The sequence below is a fragment of the Cavia porcellus genome, unplaced genomic scaffold (assembly GCF_034190915.1).
Source record: "Cavia porcellus strain 051 isolate PalLab524CR breed Dunkin Hartley unplaced genomic scaffold, mCavPor4.1 scaffold_26, whole genome shotgun sequence".
Lineage (NCBI taxonomy): Eukaryota > Metazoa > Chordata > Mammalia > Rodentia > Caviidae > Cavia > Cavia porcellus.
The window spans coordinates 43,124,764-43,144,257 of NW_026947509.1; the positions used below are offsets into that span (position 1 = coordinate 43,124,764).

General features: G+C 42.6%; 1 protein-coding gene across 2 annotated transcripts in view; it reads left to right on the forward strand.

Moving 5' to 3' along the window:
* Window positions 1-9,157: 9,157 nt before the first annotated feature.
* Pard3b (par-3 family cell polarity regulator beta) overlaps window positions 9,158-19,494 on the forward strand; it is a 990,158-nt gene continuing 979,821 nt past the window's right edge. The window contains exon 1 of one of the 2 annotated variants that reach the window (XM_063236623.1): window positions 9,158-9,386. In XM_063236623.1, the coding sequence (XP_063092693.1) occupies window positions 9,267-9,386 (120 nt within the window). In that variant the 5' untranslated portion in view covers window positions 9,158-9,266. The remainder of the gene's footprint in view (window positions 9,387-19,494) is intronic. The other variant, XM_063236627.1, reaches the window with a different exon arrangement.

Below are 19,494 nucleotides of genomic sequence, written 5' to 3' on the forward strand. Positions count from 1 at the left end.
TGAACATATCAGTACATAACAGAATTAACAGAAATACAGCTTTGTAGATAATCTAGAGCTATAAAAACAGGTAGTAATTAAATCAGAATGGAAATCGTGGTGAATCATTGTCATTTTCAGTATAGTTGTCTATACTCCTCAACTTGATACCAGAAACCTAACAGTTTTGAATAAAATCTGTCAATAATAAGCAACTATCAAACAAGTTAGATTTAACTAAGATCAGTCATGATTCAACAGTATAAGTCATACAGGGATCCTGATTGAGTTAATAGGAAATTAAAGATGACCATTGTGCTATGTCCTGATATCTTCAGGACAGTTGTCTGTGCCCTCAGATCCAGTGCTTGTATAAAAACTAGGATGGAACAAGTTCCAACCAAGCAGAGTGGTGCGAGTAATGAGGGTTTTAATTCCTGATACACTATTAGCTATATCTTCTGCTGTTTTTTTTTTTTTTTTGAAGACTATTCCTCCCCTTTACTCCCCCAGAATGAAATGTGTATTTTTGGGTCTCCCCAACACTCACGGTTTTATGTTGGGGGGGCAACCTGCTGTTTACCTAAGTGTTTCCGAACTTTCTCACTCCTGGGCTGGATTTCTAGTTATATTTCTTTACTTATTAAAGCCTCTGTTCAACCTATCCATAAATACTGGTCTAGTTACCCCTATTACTCTCTGTTTCCCTATCATACTGAGTTCCATTTTCTCATATTTATAATTAACCTTCTTCAGGCTAATTATATTTCCTATAAAGAGCCTCTTGGTGGACCCTACTTCTTGATTCACTCTGCCTGTGATTCATTTTTCCCTTAAGTTAGTGTATCTAGGCCATCTATATTAGAAATTATATCCAACCTTCTTTGCCTAATTTCTGTTGTGCTCTTTTTCTGTCATTAGTTGTCTGTCTTCTTCATTTCGCTTTCTGCTCCATTCATTATGGCCTCTCTGCCACTGTTTCTGGAATCCTGGTACTTTTTTCTCTCTTTAGAATGTCTTGCGTATTCTCTATAGAGTTGGATTGGTGGTTAAAAATTCCCCCAATTCCTCTTTATCTTGGAAGCACCTTGGTTCTCCATTAATTTCTAGGGACAAATGTGCAGGATATATCAATCTTGGCTGGAGGTTATTGTCTTTCAAGGTTTGGATTATTTCGCCCCATGCTCTTTGAGATTTAAAGGTTTGTGCTGAGAAGTCTGCTGTAATTCTGATGGGTGTTCCCTTGTAAGTGATCTGTTTCTTGTCTCTGACAGCTTTTAATATTCTGTTCTTATATTGGATTTCTGGAATCTTGATTATTATATGCCTGGGTGTAGTTCTGTTTTGATTATAGGTGGCTAGAGTTCTGTATGCTTTATACATCTGAGTATCTTTTCCTTTTCCTATGTTTGGGAAGTTTTCCTTGATTATTTCTGCGACTAGCCTTTGCAGTTCCTTTGTTTGTATCCCTGATTCTTCATTTACATTCTTTATTCTTAAGTTATAGGTCCTCTTGCCATCTTCTAGCCTTTGTATTGTTACTGCTTGTTTCCTTGCTATTTTTAAGGAGCTTTTCCTTTCATGTTCCCACATTACAAACCTGTCCTCCAGCTCAGATAATCTATCCTTAGTTTCTTTCAACCTGTTATGCCAGCTTTCAATAGAGTTTTTCGTTTCCTGGTAATCTCTTTGAACCTGCATCCTGTATTCTGTTTTCTCTATTTTCTCCATCAAACAATCCCCCCCTTTTTTTTGTTCTTCCATTCTACCATCTGTTTTTTCTTGGGAGGTGCTTAGCATTTATTTAACTATTCTACTTATATCTTGCTTTACTTGGTTAAATACTTCACTTTTGAACTCGTCTATGAGGTCCCAAAGATATCGCTTTATGTCTATTGGTGCCATGCTTGATATTGCATGTTTTCTGTCCTCATTCTCCTTTGCATTTACCTTTCCTGGATCAGTGTTCTCAGGATTGGGGACTGAGGACCCTTTGTTGTTGCCTCCTCTTCCCATATTTTTTGTTCCTTCCATACAGGCATATACAGGAGGCCCAGTTTCTTTCTTTGTTGGTTTCAGTTTGTCTGAAGCATGCTGACTAGGTGGTCCCACCCACTGCAATATACTAGGAGGTACAGACCCGGGCAGCCTATGTTGGGCCTGCTCCTCCAGGTCAACCTACTGAAGGCTTCACTGTGTTAAGGTGCACTTCCAGGCTCAGGAACCTGGTTTGGGCTAGCCTATTGGGCCTCAGGCTGTGGTGTCACCCAGGTCAAGTGCTCCCCACCAATCTCACTTCAGAGGGGAATATGTCACTGAAGTCACTGAAGTGCCCTATTCCAGCCAGTCTGCTCAGTCCCAGAATGTCCGCTGTTGGAACCTCTTTGTCTATGGAAGGGTCTTAATTCCTCTCACTCATCACAGGTCAATGCAGGGTTCCCTGCCAGCTCTGCTCTCAATTCGGTTCTCTGATTCCTGCTCTCAGAGCATTTGTGTCTCCAGTGAGTTGAACCTAGCAGGCTATCCTGGCTGTGCTAATTCAGGCATGCCAGTGGCAGCAAGTTCAATCTGCAAGTTCTAGTGGTGGCACTGAGACTTTAGCTGTTCCAATCGTAGCACCTGAACTGCATTTCCAATTGGTTTCTCTCAGCTTACTTCATTCCTGAGTCTGCAGGGTATATCTCCCTTTGCTTAGAACTCCCCACACTGCACCATTCCTGAAATCTAAGCTGGCTATCTCAGAGAGCCTCTGTAGCTGCTGTTATCTATCTGTCATCTTTTCTCCTCCAGTTATCCTATTTTGTTTGTGTATTCAAACAAAAAGTTTGTTGTGTTCAAAATAGTTGCAGATTCTTTTGGATATAGCAAAAATTGAACAGAACAGGATAGAATAGAAATAATAAAGCCAAAATAGTGAATGCAATGAAGGACTTTAAAACAAGCCACTAGTAAATTCAAAATGGCCACCATAATATGTCTTACCTTTCAAATAGCTGCCCCTGCCTTCAGATTTTTAACAAAATCAAACAAAAGAGAAGAAAACCCAACCCAACAAAACAGTGGAAATGACATGGTTTCCCAGCCAGGATTGCTTCTTGCTAAGGTCTGGATCTCTACCCCCATGCAGTCCAGGAACAGCACTGACTTGCTGTCCCCACTGGGGCAGCAGTTGGTACATGACATTGCTTTTATTTATTCATTTTTAAGAAGCACACTTCACATTTCAGGTCCTTCTGAGGAAAGAAAGTTGAGGAAGAGCATTTGTGTCATGAGGAGGGGTGGCTGAGCAGTACCATCTGGGAGATTTGTCTTCAGAGAACAGGTACAGAGATGAACCACCTAGAAATCTGGGAGCTCACTCAGAGTATAGAGCATTGTCAGTTGTGCTTTCAGAAGAATTACAGAAATAGTCAACATACCAATTGATATTGAGTCAAGAAAAAATATAAAACCTGCAGACCCAATAAACTGTAACAAAACTGAAGTATGAATAAAAAGTTACCTACCAAAGAGGAGTGAGGACTGGATGGCTTTAGCACTAAACCCTATCAAATATCTTTGGAAGTACTCAAATAATTGTTCTTCAATCAATCCAAATAATTGAAGAGGAGGAAATTCCTCTGGACTCATTATCCTTATTCTAAAACCAGCATTATCTTGATACTAAAACCAAAGAAGAACACACACACACAGAGCTACAGGTCAATTTCCTTGATGAATGTATATGTAGAAACCTTCAATCAAATACTGTCAAATGAAGCCTAGTGGCACATTTAAAAGATGATTCACTCCAATCAAGCAAAATTCATTCCACAGAATGCAAGGATAGTTCAACTTATACAAATAAATAAATGTGATATACCACACCAACAGAATGAAGAAAAAAAGCCATATGATCATCTCAAAACACACATACTGACAAAAAATTTGATAAGATTCAACATCCCTTTCTGATAAAAACTCTAAACAAATTAAGTATAGAAAGAACATACCTGAACAAATTAAGGCTATACATAGCAAGCCCACAGCTAAATCATATAGAATAGGGAAAGGCTGAACGGTTTCTCTCTAGTATCTGGAACAGGACAGGGAAGTCCTTGCCAAAGCAATTAGGCAGGAAAAAGAAATAAAGGGTATCTGAATTAAAAAGGGAAAAGCCAAATGGTCACTGTTTGCAGATGACATAAATTCATGTGTGGAAAAAGTTAAAAGCACCACAAGAAAGGCTATTAGCAACAATAAATAAATTCAGCAAAGTTGCAAGACACAAAACCAACTTCAAAAATCTGTAGAATTTCTATATACAAATAGGTAATAGGTTATCTGAAAAAGAAAATAAGAAAGCAACCCCATTTATAACAGCAACAATAAATTACTAGGAATAAATGTAGCCAAATAAGTAAAAGATGTTTACACTGCAAAATACATAACTTGATGAAAAATTTTGAGAGCACACAACAAAAATGAAAGGGCATCTCGTGTTTATAAATTAGAAGAATAAGTACTGCTAAAGTGTCCATGTAGTCAAAGTGATCTTTAGACTCAATGCAATTTCTAAGAAAATACTGTCTTAGTTACTTCTCTCTCAATGCTGAGACAAAATACCTGATGCCCAAACTTAGGTTTCACTACAAAGATAAACGTTTGAAGAGATAGATATGTCTACTCTGATTTGACCATTACATAATATATACTTGAAATATCACACAACTCTTTATAAAAGATGCATAAATTTTGAGTGCCAAAAGAATAAAAACTAAATTATGAATGTAAAGAAAAAAAAGACACAGACAACAAATGAATACAATCCAGTATAGATAACCACTTCTTAAGGATAAATTGTTTCTTGCCAAGTTCAGAATAAGGTTTGCACTTTTGGGGGGGGTGTACAATACTAGGGATCTGAGTTGCACCCCATATCTTCCCATTCTTTTTAAAAATTTTGAAGCAGGATCTCACTACATCATTAAATTGCCCAGGTTAGCCTTGAACTTGGCAATCCTCCTGAATTCGCCAGAGTACTGGGATTACAGGAGTGTGCTACCACATCCCAATAAAAAGCTTTGCTTTTAAATATGGAAGAAATTAAAAACCAAACCCATTTTTCCTTTCTTTTAAAGATCACACCGAGCATATTAAAGCAACACTGAGATTCCATTTTATGCCCAAAAGAATGGCTATCATCAAGAAATCAAATAATAAAAAATGTTGGCAAGGATGGTGTCTTACTTTTCACTCTCATTGCTCAGACAAAATACCCAACGTGAAAGAAGGAAAGGTTTATTTCTTACAATTCTGGAGATTCCAGTCCATACTTAGCTGGTTTCAAGCGGCAGGGTGGCACGGCGGGCAATCATTCACAGCCTGCTGCAAACAGCAAAGCAGGAACCTTCAAGAGAGAGACACCTTCCCACTGTTACATTCTATCGTAGCTCCACCCCTAAGCGGACATAGCACTCACACCACCAATCCGAATGCTACACAACAAACCAATCACAAACGCTAGATTTGGTGGAGTCCATTATTACATGAGGCTTAGGCACCACTGACATAAACCATGACAGCTGGGTTAAGGGAAATCTACATCATTGTTAGGATTGTAAACTATTATGACCAGGATAGAGATTCTTAAAACTAGAAATTCCAGCTGACCCACCTTTTCTACTTCTAGGTATCTTCCCCCAAATGTCAAAGACGTCATACAACAGTGATCCATGCATGCCTATGTTTATAGCAGCATAATTCATAATAGCTAAATCATGGAAGCAGCTACATGTCTATGAAAAAAATGATAAAGAAAACATGTTAGGCATATACCACGGAGCACCACTCTCCCACAAAGGATAAATTTGAGTCATCAGTGTGAAAAGACCTGTGCCTTGAGATTATAAGTGAAATAAATCAGACATGCAAGTTTAAATAACACATGGTTTCTTTCATATGACAAAACCAAAATATAAAGAGCAAAGTAAAAGGTAATAGGAAGAAGGAAGATAGGTCTTTTTCTGGTTAAGAGAAAATGAGAGAGGGGAGAAAGAGGAACAGAAAGAGATGAAAACAGTATGTGTTATGTACATGTACTAACTTGCCATGAGAAATGTAGTGATTAGTACTGCAAACACATACTAGTGAAAAACAAGAAAGATTACTCTGGTACTTACTTTAAGAAAAAAGGATTACATTAATTTTTATCTGTATTACATTGTACCAATTTCAATCTATTATGTCAATTGTTCCAAGAGTTTTAGAAATAACATCTTCAATGCAACTAATTTTTAATGAAAAATAGTGCATGGTATATACAATTTCTTGAAAGTTAGAATTATTTTAAGAGGGCAAGCCTTAGATTGAACATTCCTATTCTTTATTCATTACACACCTAATGGTACCTGATACTTCACCTACACTTCCTACTGTCGGGGTCGCTCCCGGCCGGCAGGAAAGACACACGACAAAGTCTGGCGGTGTGCAACCTTGCCTTTATTTATCTCCGCGTGGGCCCCGCGAGGCCTCCGCTCAGTCACCAGCCCTTTCTCGCCGGTGGACTTTTTCTATCTCTCTCGTGCTTCCTCTCGTGGCGGGAGAGGCATTCACTTTTATAGGGTGACAGTAGCCAATCAGTTCAAAGCGCGCGATGCGGGCTGACTGGCTAACATCAGTTGTTGCTAGGCAGACTATCTTACAGAGCGGGTTGTTTAAGTCGCCAGCGCAATCAGGGGGCAGGAAGCAGGCGCCAACTTGACTCACTCGATGGGAGGGGCAATCTAGCTCAGGCTCCGCTCCCACCCACAGGCCCTACGTCCGCCAAGTAAGGCGACCGGTGTCGGCCGCGGCTCCCAACATCCTACAAGGTAGGGAGGTTTAATAATATTGGTTAGCATTACTGTTTGCTAAGCTGTTGGATAACAAATAGAAAACTTTCTCATCACAGGCAATTTTTATCCATCCAACAGGAATGAGAAGAAAAGGGAACCTAGGGCTAGAGTACTCTAGTATTAGTCAGTGCAGGCAAATTATTCACTGTCTCCTGCCCAGAAAGTCCCATAGGACATGAGATATTGATGAGGGTTTTGCTGGGCATGAATGAGTGTGTGGCAACTGTATTCTTTGGTATTACTTCTTAATATGTGATAAATTGTTTCTATATCTGTGTAATGCATGCTGTGATGAGGGTGAATAACAAATTAAATCTGGCTATTTGATAAACAGGAAATACAAGCAAATTCATTTTATAATTGCAAATTTGGGGTCATAAAAGTTTGCTGTGTGGTGTGCACTGTTCACATCAGCATCTAGCTTTATCGCCTCCTCCTCTCACCACTGTATGACCTCTGCTCTGTCAATGAGGATCCATTCTGGTCTTTTTGGCAACAGACTGGGTGAGCTGGGGCATCTGTCCAGTTCCACCTGGGGATTCTCAAAGCCAGAACAATGGGAGATCTAGGAATGGGTGTGGGCTTCAGCTGGGCAGAGATGGTGCTTGTGGGGGGAGCAGGAGCAGGAATTCTTGTGGCCTGAGCAGAAGACAAGTCTGGAAGAATTGTGCAGAAAAGCGAGGCCAGGAAACATGCAGGATGGCAGCAGGAAACATGCAGATCCACAGTCGTTTCATCCAATGCAAATCTTTGCCCTGTACCTTTTTGTTACCGTTCAATGACCTCAAAAAAATCCAGATTCTTGTGCACAGGAAAGAATTGCCAACTGTACACCTCCCAGTAGGTAGCTAGGTTTAGAGGATCACTGGTCAGCAGTAGCAAGAACAGGCAGAAGGCAAACAGAAAAAGGAGGAAGAGGAACTCCCAGTAACTCAGGCTCCCAGTATGTAAAGGGTCAGACACCTAGAAGCCAGAAACCTCCCATTCCTCTCACTGGTGTTATCCACAGCCCAAGCTCAAGCCCAAGAATGGGCCATCATGAGGGCAGTGCCTGTCCATAGGTGAACAGAGGGAAAGGGGCGGCTGCAGGAACCTCCTGTCTCCACTTGCAGATTGGTGATGGCCTGGAGCCATCAATTTACTCATTTGTGAGATACACTTGGTACTTCCCAGGGAGGCCTGCAGAGGGGTTACCACACAGACCAGCGCTGGAGTCAGCCTTCCCCATTTAGAGACAGGTTCTTCCACTTTCCAAGAATGGGATTTTTAAGCAAGTTGCTCCTTCACTCTTGGCTTCGGACAACCAATACACATTTATTAAAGTCATAAATAAGCTGAAAGTGATTTAAAGAAAAACGAAACGAATTCATTTGACCTTCTGCACGTCATGCTTTCTAGGCAATTCAAATTCCAAGTAGGCATGTCTTGATTGGGCACAGATCCTGACTCTCCTGGATGAACTGGTTTGCTAAGAAAAGTGTTAAGAGATCAAAGATTTGCTTGGGAGGACTTGAGTTCTTTTTAGCACACCAACACCATGGTCTTTTTGGTCCTTCAACTTCTTGAAGCACTTTGTGCATAAAGTGGAAAAAATAATAACTTACCTATTTTTGGTTCATACCAAGAAGTTCATGTAAGTGGAAACCAAGAAAGACACAAATGCTAGGAGACACATAAATGTTCTTCTTCCACGTTTTGTGTAGTGCTGCTGCTTCAGAGGGTACGAATATGCACCCAGTGTCCTGAGCCTACAGGTGTTAATATTCGTTGAGTCGAGTTTCAGATGCTGTGCAAATGCGTGGTCCTGAGGGGCGGTGGGCGCGTTCCTGGGTGGGAGCTGTGTCCTGCCCCCCCCCGGGGGGGGAGGCGGTGCTACTGGCAGGTCGCCCTCAGGCTCCCTGGGCTCCGCTCCCCAGGGTCCCGTCTGAAAGTGGTGCCCTCCCGGCCTCTCTGCACCCGTAGGCCCAGCCTGGCCTGGGGTCCCCGGGGCGCCACGCACCTGCGCCGCGGCAGCCAGGTCTTGCTCCAGGTCCTGGGCCCCTGCGGGATAGCTGTGCAGACTCCGGACTGGCGCCTGACGCCTGCCTCGGGCGACCCGGTTTCCGCACCGTGGTGGCTGCGCTCGGCCTGTTACAGAAGACGCGCGCAGCAGGGCCGACGCTGGGCCCTGCGAGCCTGGAACAGTCCTGAACGGCCTTTGCTCTCTCGGCCCGGCGTCGCCCCGGCCGCGGCCCCTTTAAGAGCGGCCGGGCGGAGTTGGCGCCGCCAAGTTTCCTCTTCGCCGGGCCGCGCGCCCCCTGCCGCCGGGCCCGGTCCGCCCCGCGCCGCGCCCCCTGCCGCCGGGCCCGGTCCGCCCCGCGCCGCGCCGAGGTCTTCCAGCCGGGCCGGCCGGGCCGTGCGCCTCGCGGCGGGATGAAGGTGACCGTGTGCTTCGGCGGGACCGGCATCGTGGTGCCCTGCCAGCAGGGCGGGCTGCGCGTGCGGGAGCTGACCCAGCGGGCGCTGGCGCGGTACCTGAAGGCCCGCGAGAAGGTGGGCCGGACCGGTCGGGCGGGCGGCTGACGGGGCTGCGGGCGGCCGCACCTGCCCGGCGCGCGGGCGCGCGGGCTCGCGGGCGGGGGTCTCAGGCCTCCGCGGGCCGCTGCGCCTCGCAACTTGTCCGGGAACTTCGCGCGCGCGCACCTGGCGGGCGGGCGCGGCCCCGTGGGGCGCGGGCGCGGGGCCCGCGGGCCTTACCTGCACGCGTGCCGGGGGCCCGGCGGCCTGGACGCGAACCCGCGAAGATGGTGACAGTGCCTGGGCTGCAGCGCGGCGGACGGCAGGGCCTCTGCGCCTGCCGGGGCACCGAGGGAGGAGGCCGTGGAGAGGCTCGCGCGCGCCTCCTGATTTGGGGGCTGGCACTTCTCCTCCTGCCTGTTCTCTGGCTGTGGGACTCAGCGAGTAATCAATTGGCCAATCTAGGGAAGGCAAAAAAATGTAATTTCAGTGTTCACTAATGTCATGTAGGTTATACAGAGATGAAAGTAAATTTGCTCGAAGTTTAGTAATTTAAGAAATTCTTGTACTTTCCACGCTTCCTTTAAGAATTATGTACAGAAAAAGTGGATCTGGATATATATATATTGATTTGAATAATTGGAGTACAGTATAGTGAAGGGCCTATGAATATATTGAACAGAATCACCAAAGCTGAGTAGGAGTAGAATTGAGTGGAGGGAAGAGCTGAAGTGTCCTATAAAGCCTTATGAGAACCTACCCCAAAGTGGATTTTTTTTTTTTTTTTGCCATCGTTACATTAGTATGGTGTATGTTGTCTGTCACACATAATTCAGTTAAAAACAGATTTCAGCAAGGAACAACCATCTTTGAAGTCGTATTTCACTAACTTCTGGAAGTGGGCTGAAGTTAATAGTAACATTATCCCAGTTAATAATACCATTATTGAAGTAAGTCTCATTAAAGGATTGTCTTACTGAGATCGTAAATTTAATTTTACCTCATTATTAAAAATAATTCTCTCAAATCTTGAGCATTTAGAAGTTTAGTATAGTGCTATGCTGTGCAAGCATGCAGGTAAACTATAAGCTCATAAATAACATGGAATTAACCAGTGGATTTTTTTTAATGTCTTGTAATTTGATCTTAAAGGGTGGTTAAAAAGCAATTGATATTCTGGACTGGGAACATAATTTATATCACAGAACTTATAATGTAATTGCATTGATCAGTTTACTATTATGACCAGCATCACATTTTTCTGTGTTTACATTTATATATTAGTGGATGTGACATTTAAAGGTCACCTGCAGCTTCTAAAAAGCCTCCCCTAGTTTTTTGGCTTTTAAAATTTCAATTTAAGCAGCAAGTGATTTTTTCCCCTCCTAGTATTCCTCTCTCCTAATTTCATTTTAGATAATATTATATTCATAACAAGACTTTAATAATGGTACGCATAATAGAACTAAAATGTCATGAAATACTTTGACAAACTCCTTTTATTCACTGAATTTTAGGTATAATGGAAAAAGGCCAGAAATGTAAAAATTCAATTTGAAAAACAATTTGCAATAAGTTCACTTTCTGTAAATCAACGAGAGAGTTAAACGGCTTATTTCGTTGGGCAGTTTAAGTCCTGTACTCAATGATAATGTAAGAGCAATAGCTAACAAATATTATGCCACTCTGACTCCATAAAGGTACACTGCCAAGGCTTTACCTTTCATATGTGATTTAACCTTCACATCAACCTCAGAAGATGGAGATCCCATTTTACAGACCAGAGAAAAACAGACAAACACGTGGTGGTAAATTGTGAATTGGGTCTTTAGGCCCTGCTATAAGCCATTAAGTATATAGCTTTGTGTGTTATTGGTGTTTACCCACCTTCCACTGTAGAGTTTGTTTTGAAGAGACAATTTCCATAATAAATGCTATAGTAACACATCAACCTCAAGATAGCATTTTCTTTTCTTTGGTGGTACTTGGGATGGAACCCAGACAGGACCTCATGTGTGCTGATCGTGAGCTATGTCCTGCCTGCAGTGTAGCCATGGCACATCCTCAAGTGCCCTTTGACTGAACCTCTTATAATGCTGGTGTATGTGGTGCAGGGAGAAGTCTAATTTCTGAGGAGAATATTGCAAGGTTTACAATGCAGATATGAAATGTGGTATTTGGCCTAATTACAAATTTAAAAATGAGCCTGATCTCCTAGACATCATCCTAGACATGATCTCCTAGCACTCCAGGAGAGTGCTGTAATGAAACCAAAAATATGGCAGGACCATCATTATAAATTATTTCTTCTGGGGTCTTAATTAATTTAGACAGGGGAAAAGCAGGTTTCAAGTTTTTAAGGTTGAGGGTGAGTGAGCCCCAAGGTGGGCTTCTGGATTTTGTATTCTGCACCCCAGAAGTAGCCACCATCTGGTGAAAGCAAAAAAACTGGTATTTGTGGAATGTTGAGAACCAGCTGAATAAACATCAGTTAAGGCTAGAAGGAGGTGAGATGCTGAAGAAGCTGAGGGAGCATTTGGGCAGCTTTAATTATGTTCTGAAATAGGAGGCTCTAGGTTTCGGCTGGCATTCGATAAACTCCAGGGGTGGGGGAGGTAGGTTGATGAGCAGGGAGACTTCTGGGATCCCTTATCTTTGGGTCCTGGTACTTTATCAGTGTCCCTGACTCTAAATCCAATTTAACAGAGTAGTTATGGGTAGATAATTGTCTACTTACATAACTTGTTAGGTGGGGACCACTGAGTAATTAGTTAAATTTATCATCAGAATTACATGTCACAGGTGAGTGGGTAATTGAACTGTAACCTGCTGGGCCTTTCATCTCTGCCTGAGTATCACCTTTAATTTTAACATTTTAAACAATAAAATGCCTGAGTCTCTTACCAAGATTATCTTTACATGGGTATGGATATGGAGTGGGTCACCTAACATAGGGATTTTTTTTTTTTTTTTTTTTTTTTGGTCTTTTTCCTTTTTATGGGACCGGGAATCAAACTCAGGACTGCCTGCCTGCTTGCAAGGCAGGCGCTTATGCCGCTGAGCTAAATCCCCAGCCCCCTAACACAGGGATTTTAAAGAGATTTCCAAGTGATTTGAATACTTGGCCAGCACTGGGAACAGCTAATCTACCATTAATCTTTTAGAATTGCTGAATTTAGATTTTTAAACTTGTCTTGATTACTTTTCTCTCATTGCTAAGACAAAATACCTGATGCCCAAAATGAAGCAAGGAAAGGTTTATTTAGTTTACATTTTGGTTTATTTAGTTTACATTTACTGCATGGACCTTGCAGTCCATACTCAGCTGGCTGCAAGGTCAAGTGACAAGAGCAAAAGGGCAGAAAGGAAAAGCAGGCCCCCTTCCCTCCCTGACACTGTATGCCGGCTCCACCTCTGGGCAGGTGCAGTGCTCACACCACCAATCCCAGTGCTAGACAATGAACCAGTCACAAACTCTAGACTCAGCCACCTCCTTGACTGCATGAGGCCTTGGGGAGACATTTAAACAACCACAACAAAACTCTTGATGGCAGATACTGCCATAGACATCCATAGGCCAATGTTTCATGAAATGATTGTCTCTCTGCTCTTATCTTAAGTGCATTTTCTACAAGACACTCAAGTTATTAAATAGAACACATGTAAATATGCACACTCTAGATGAATTAAAGTGAGTAACAGAAAGACTTTCTACCAATAAGGGTGTAGAGTGTGACCAGGAGTTAAGTGAAATAATAAGTTCATGGGATAATGGACGTGCTAGAATTTTAGAGAGCACATTTACAGATGCAGCTGTATATATGAGTATGTGTGTATGGATGGATTAGAGTTGAGGCTGGTTTGGGATTGGACCCAGAGCTTTCACATTGAGCTGTATCACCAGCCCTTATTAGTGTTTTAGTTTGAGATGGGATTTTGCTAAGTTGATGAATTGCCCAAGCAGGGCTTTGAATTTGTGATCCTCTTTCCTCAGCCTCCCAGAATGCTAGAATCATAGGTGTACACCATCAGCATTCCTTTTGTTTTATTTGCTATTTTTTTTTTCCAGGATTAGGAATTGAACCTAGATAGGCATGTGCTTTACCACTGAGCTACATCCCCAGGAGATTCTTTTTATCCCCTTTCATTTTAAATAAAGAAAAATTTGGTGGGCTTTTCAAAACTTACCTTTTTTTATTTAGATATTTTTGTTTGTTTTCTTCACAAGTTGGAATCAGCTTTCCAGAACTGGGAATAGTCTGAAGAACAAGAAGTCCATCCCCTGACTAATTATGGGATCAGACTCTCAGAAGATTTGTGCAATAACAAGAATCTGGCATGCTATTCTGTGGGACTAGCCTGGAAAAATGGGCTAAAACTCTTGAATTTCTCAACTTTTCAGCTTTGATGCTTTGCTGCTTCAATAGACTTAAGGTTCTTGTATACATAAATTAAGCCCACACTGAATTCCTCAAATGCTTTTCAGTTTGTCAGCACTGACTGACTGCAGTGATTTACCCCCTCATCAGCCCTCTCCTTTCCTGTTGTATACCCTACATGTCTGCAAGCCTGTAGAGAACGGACTCCCAATAGCAAGATGTGTGCTTTCATTTGGTTTTGCTTCTGTCTCTAGACTTGCATGGAGCAGCTTCTGAGTTTGCAAATACAGGGAATCTGGGGCCGGCTGCAATTCACAGACATATTTTTTTTTAGGTCTGCTCATTATTACATTTTCACTTAATCATTGCCAGTGTTTTAACATGTTGAAGCTTTATGTAAAAATCCAAATTTCTATCTTCTTTTGGGGAAAAACAGAAGCTCTGACAATGCTGGGTTTTACTTTCCCACCTGGCAGCTATCAGTTGGAGCTCAGACACTTCTGTTCTCTTTAAAAGGAATTATTAATGCTGGTAAGAGAATGCAGTGCAACATTCCCTCACCAGTCATGAGGGAAAGTTGCTATTGTCATGTTTAACTCTTTACTCTGTTCTTACTTCCTGATGGTCCATTTCATGCATTGTTGCTGTCTGCCTAGCTTGCTGGCAGGTTTTTAGGTTTGTGCCCTTGGATCATCCCTCTCCCCAATACACAGACACACAGACACACAGACACAGACACAGACACAGACACACACACACAGAGACAGACAGAGACAGAGACAGAGAGAGACATACACATCCCCTCTGTGTATAATTCATTGACTTGCACATAGATTTACTGACCAAGGTTTGGTCATAGTTGAGTTCATTTGAGCTAAATTAACTGCTTTGTGTGGCATGGGGAGCCATAGCGCTAGTTTGGTGCTCAAAGCCTTGGCCCAATGTAAAGTCTTCATTTCCAGGTATTCTGTGCCTGGATTCCCTTTGGGGAATTTGGGGAAATGGCAGTGTTGTTGGGCCTGGAGGGCACTTTTCTGAGGGGTTTGGTTTAAAATCATCTGAGGCATTTTACACTTAAGCTTACCCCAAACTGAGTTCTTCATCCCACACTTCAAATCTATTCCTCCTACAATCTGAAGGTGATGTTAATGAGTGATGCCATCTTTTCTGTTTTTCAGAACAGAAATCCCTATAATCACTCTTGGTGGTGAGGTACTCTTATTGTGCACACACAGTTAATCTGCAGATCCTGTTGATTACCTTCACATAACAGATCTCAGACTCATGTCTGAGAAAGATCTGCTTGCAAAGCTGACCTTTCACTGGCACCCAGGTACTTAGATTTGTGGAGTTCCTCCACTCCCTAATGAGAATGGCTCACTGTGCCAAAACTGTGTCTGCAGACGGTAAGACTTATGCTGAACACCTGCTTCTTTTCAGGAACAAGAGATGCTTGACCTCTCATACATGTTACCATGTAAAACAAGGGGTGCCTTCCTGACCAGTCCCCATAAAATCCCTGTGTGCGAGTTTCTAATGGGCTTCCCTGGTAGCACCATATCACGTGTTACCACAGCTCATTGCTGTTCCAGTCCATTGTGTCTCTCTGGGGAGATTACCTTGGGACGTTGTGCCTAGTTTCCTCCAGACCTGAAACCAGTTGCCTTTTTCTTTGGTGATTATGTTTTGTCTCCTTTCTCTGAGATATCATAGCCATGCTATGATTGTTTCTTGAGTTCCAAGAATCGTCTTAGTAAAATTTTTGAACCCAGAAAGTCTTGAGGACCTGATAAGTCATCTCTTAGCTCTCTGACCTCAGCTTCCTCCACTTTCTATGTCATTGTTCCTAGCCACACCAATCTCTTCCTTGTTATCAGACATTCTGTACAGGTGACCACCTCATGTGCTGGTCTTTCATCCTGAAATATTTTCTCCCAGTTCTTTACTTGTGTACTTCTTCCATCTTTTCTGTCTTCAGATGATTGTTTCCTTTTCCTGGAAGCCTTCCTGAGGCACTTATTACTATAATCCCTCTAATTGCCTTTTCTGTTATTCTTCCCTGCTTTGGATTTATTCACAGAACTTACCACTCCCTAGCGTGCTATTTCTTTTAATCTTATTTGTTGCTCCTCCCACAAAAGTATTAATTCAATAAAGGTAGAGACCTTTGTCCATTTTATTTATTGCTGAGCCTCTGCTCCTAAAAGGATGCCAGGTACATAGCAGACTGTCAGTAAATTCCTTTTCAAAGAGAGCTCTTTTACAATGTGTCCATCAATATGTGTTGCAGTTGTCTCTTGCTGCATTTCCAACTGCCCCCAAATGTACTAGCTTGAAGTAACACCCAACAGCATAGTTGCATAGGTCAGGAATTTGGAGGGAACAGGGTTGAAGGCTCACTGTCATGCTCTCCAGGTCTGGGGTGTTTCTGATCATGTCTTCACACCATGGCTGCTGAGGTGGAGCTCCTGTGATGATCTGAAGTGCTGTCTGCTTCCTCTTTTGCACTCACAGTCATTCCATTTGTGGGAATTTGCACTAGACCCATAGTGGTGTTCCTGTTTCTGCTGGCTCCCAGCTGACAAACCATTCTTCATTAAGGACTCCCATGCAAACCTAGTGATGTCAAGAGGACTGCTGGCCATATTTAGATGGTGCCTATTGCTTTTAGGAGAAAACCCTATTTGTTTGCTTTTCCAGTCTCCTCATCCTGGTCCCCTTGGAATCTCCAGGTGCAGTTTAAGGTTTGTTCAGATTTCCCGCTGTCCTGATCAGGCTCCCCCTTCCCTCCAGCTTCCTTCTCTCTTGTCTTTAGGGCCTCTCTGCCACTTTGCCCTCACTGTGGCTTGGGGCACCTCTCATTCTGTTCCCAGACTTCTGCCACATTTGTGTCTGATTCTTGTGAAACATATCTTTCATTATGGTCTGGTTAGTTAGAATCTGGTATGTAAATGGCAACCCTAAGTCACAGCGACTTTCACAGCAAGGGATTCCTTTCTGGGTGGTCAGTGTGAACTGTGGTCCATACATTGTCCAGTGTTACCATTGCCCTCAGACTTTCAGCAGATCTTCTGCCTGCTCTGACCAAAGAATGTAGTGTGTGTATGTGAAAGATGCTCTGCAGGTCTAGTATGTGGCCTGGACATGGCAGATTGACTTGTGCTGGAATTCTCTTGGTGAGACGAGCCATGTGCTGACCACCTGGGCAGAGTTCAGTAACCAGCTGCAATATCCTCTCAAGAACAGTGAAGCATCTTGTTTATTTCCCTGTCCCTGCTTTTAGCACAGTAGCTGATAGATAGTCTGGGTACCAAAATTGTCTGTTAAATGACATCAAATTTTGCATTTCTTTCTTTTATAAAAGTGAGAATGACCTTTTAGTTAGTATAGTGTTGGTAAGTTTGAAATTGTTCTGTGTGATAGAGTGTTTTTTTTTTAAAGTCTAAAAGCAACTTTTCTCTTGATTATCTTCAAATGCCTCATCATATCTGAATTTGCTGCAGGCAGTAGTTCAGTAGTCCATTATATCTGCCACACTGATTGTCTTAAATAACAGCTTCAGATTTTGACAGGTTGACTCATTTCTCAGAGTTTTGAGACTGAGTGCTTCACAGTTCTGATTTTTAAGGAAGCAACATCATAATGATTTTGCTTCATGAAGATTTGTACAGTGCATTCTCTCATATTTGAGAAATGTTTGATTTTTCAGGATCATGTTCATTAATTTCATGTTGATTTTTAAAATTGATGCTGGATTATCTCAATTTTGATGGATTCTTTACTTTTGACAGGCATGATATCTGTGCCTGGAGGCTGCTAAAATTAGGTCTGCCTCCTGTTGCTAAGCTTTCCTGTTCTTTTGATTGCGGGACTCTCACTTTGGATTGCACCAAGGATATCAAGAGACAAGCTATTTTAAAAAAGGTTTTACTCCCGATTTAGTCTGTCAAATGAAAGCATGGGCTATGTCGCTCCTGTCCTCTACCTCAAGGTGAACTGATTAAACTCTCTGGGTGATTCTGGGCCCTGGAGGAATGGGGACAGGCCCAGTTTGGTGATGGAAGCAGATGGTAGAGGGATATCCTTACTTCTTAACTAATGTCCCATTGCTAAGACAGGGAGTCATACCAAGAGACAAAACAATCCGATCCACTTTATTGCTTCACTTGACACAGAAATTAAGGGTTTGTTGGCATTTTTCAGGCCTCTGATTCATTTATAGGAAGATTTGGGATAAGTTTTGCCACTAATCTTTTACAGAAGTGTGAACGTTAGACTAGGTCTATAGGCAAAGATGGGCTTTTGACAAAGATTGTATAGATGAAATTTGTGCTTCTCCCTCTCTGTAAGGAAGTGCCCTCTTTCTGCAGAAAGGAGCAGAAGTACCTGTCTTCAGAGTAGTGGAAATTAACTGCAGTCTCATAATCCCATGTACATCATATAAAAATGTGTTGTGCATTCAGTGAAACCTTAAGCAGAACATCAAGTAGGTTATACTTTGCTACTGTTGTCTATGCCATCTGCAATGCATTTTAACCACTTGGGAGAAGGTTAAAAGGGTGACTTTGGATCAAGCATTGTAGTTTTTGTTTGGGATATAGAGGAATGTATGGCACAGACCCTTCCCCCTGCAGACACAAAAGGAAGAGAAGCAGTGTCAGTAAACAGCATACCTGTGGTAGTGGGCTTGCAAGGGGAATAGACAGAGGGAGCTTTGCTTTGGGTATAGAAGGTGGGGAGTTGTGCAGGTTTCACTTTGAGCTGTGCCTGGGCAGTATTTGGATGGATGAATGAGACTTCGACATTTGCCAGGGATTCTGGAGGTAGAAGTGGGCCAGGTCCTACCGTGCCACTGGAACAGAGTGGAAATGAGGTCAGGGAAGTGTAGGTGTGTTTAGGCCACGAGGCACAGGCTAAGGCTTTCTGAAGCCCAGATTTCAGTGTGTGCATCTGTGCTCCAGCACTGAGGTGGTGGGCGGGCACAGAAATAAGTGAGATGTGGTTTGTGCTCTGACAGAGCCTCTTAGGTAGAGACAAGAGTGGTAGAGGATTAAAGACAGGTAACAGGCTTGATGAGGACTGTGTGGGCCTTGAAGGTCACAGCAGTGAGTTCACAGAGATGTTAGTTTCCTGCATTGTTGTTTGGCATTGGAGCAGAGTCTTAATCCAAGGATGGGATTCAAGTGCAGCTGTGGAAAAAAATGTGATATCTAGAAATAAGTTATTAGACTAAATTAACACGTATAAACTGCATTGATGGCTTGTAGACTTTTTTTGATAGAGTCTTGTGTTTGTCCCTCCATTCTACTCATTACCCTTTTCCAGTCCCTTATTCCCAAGAGGCCAACAGTGCTGATCGGGTTAGCCCTAGCAAGAAGCTCCTCAGCTCTCCTTCCCTTGCTCTTAGGCCGCTGCTCCCATCAGCTGCCTCCTTTGTGCCAACCTCACTGTCTTTGGTGTGCTTGAATCCTAAATGATGGCAAGGGCTTGTCCCTGTTAATGATCTCCATCATTTGATTGCCCATAACCCTGGCAAACCTTCATAAATAATTTCTTGTTAAACACCTGAATGTCTGGTTTGCATGAAGTATGTTTCCTGCTAGGATTTAGAATGAAGAAACACAGTAGGAAACAGAGTTTTCCTTTATGATCCACAATATACACATACAAATGAGTCAGAAGATTCATGAAACAATGCTTACTCTTATTGTGAATGACACCTGCTGAGTTTTTTGCCCAGTTTTATTTTACTGTTTAAAAAACTA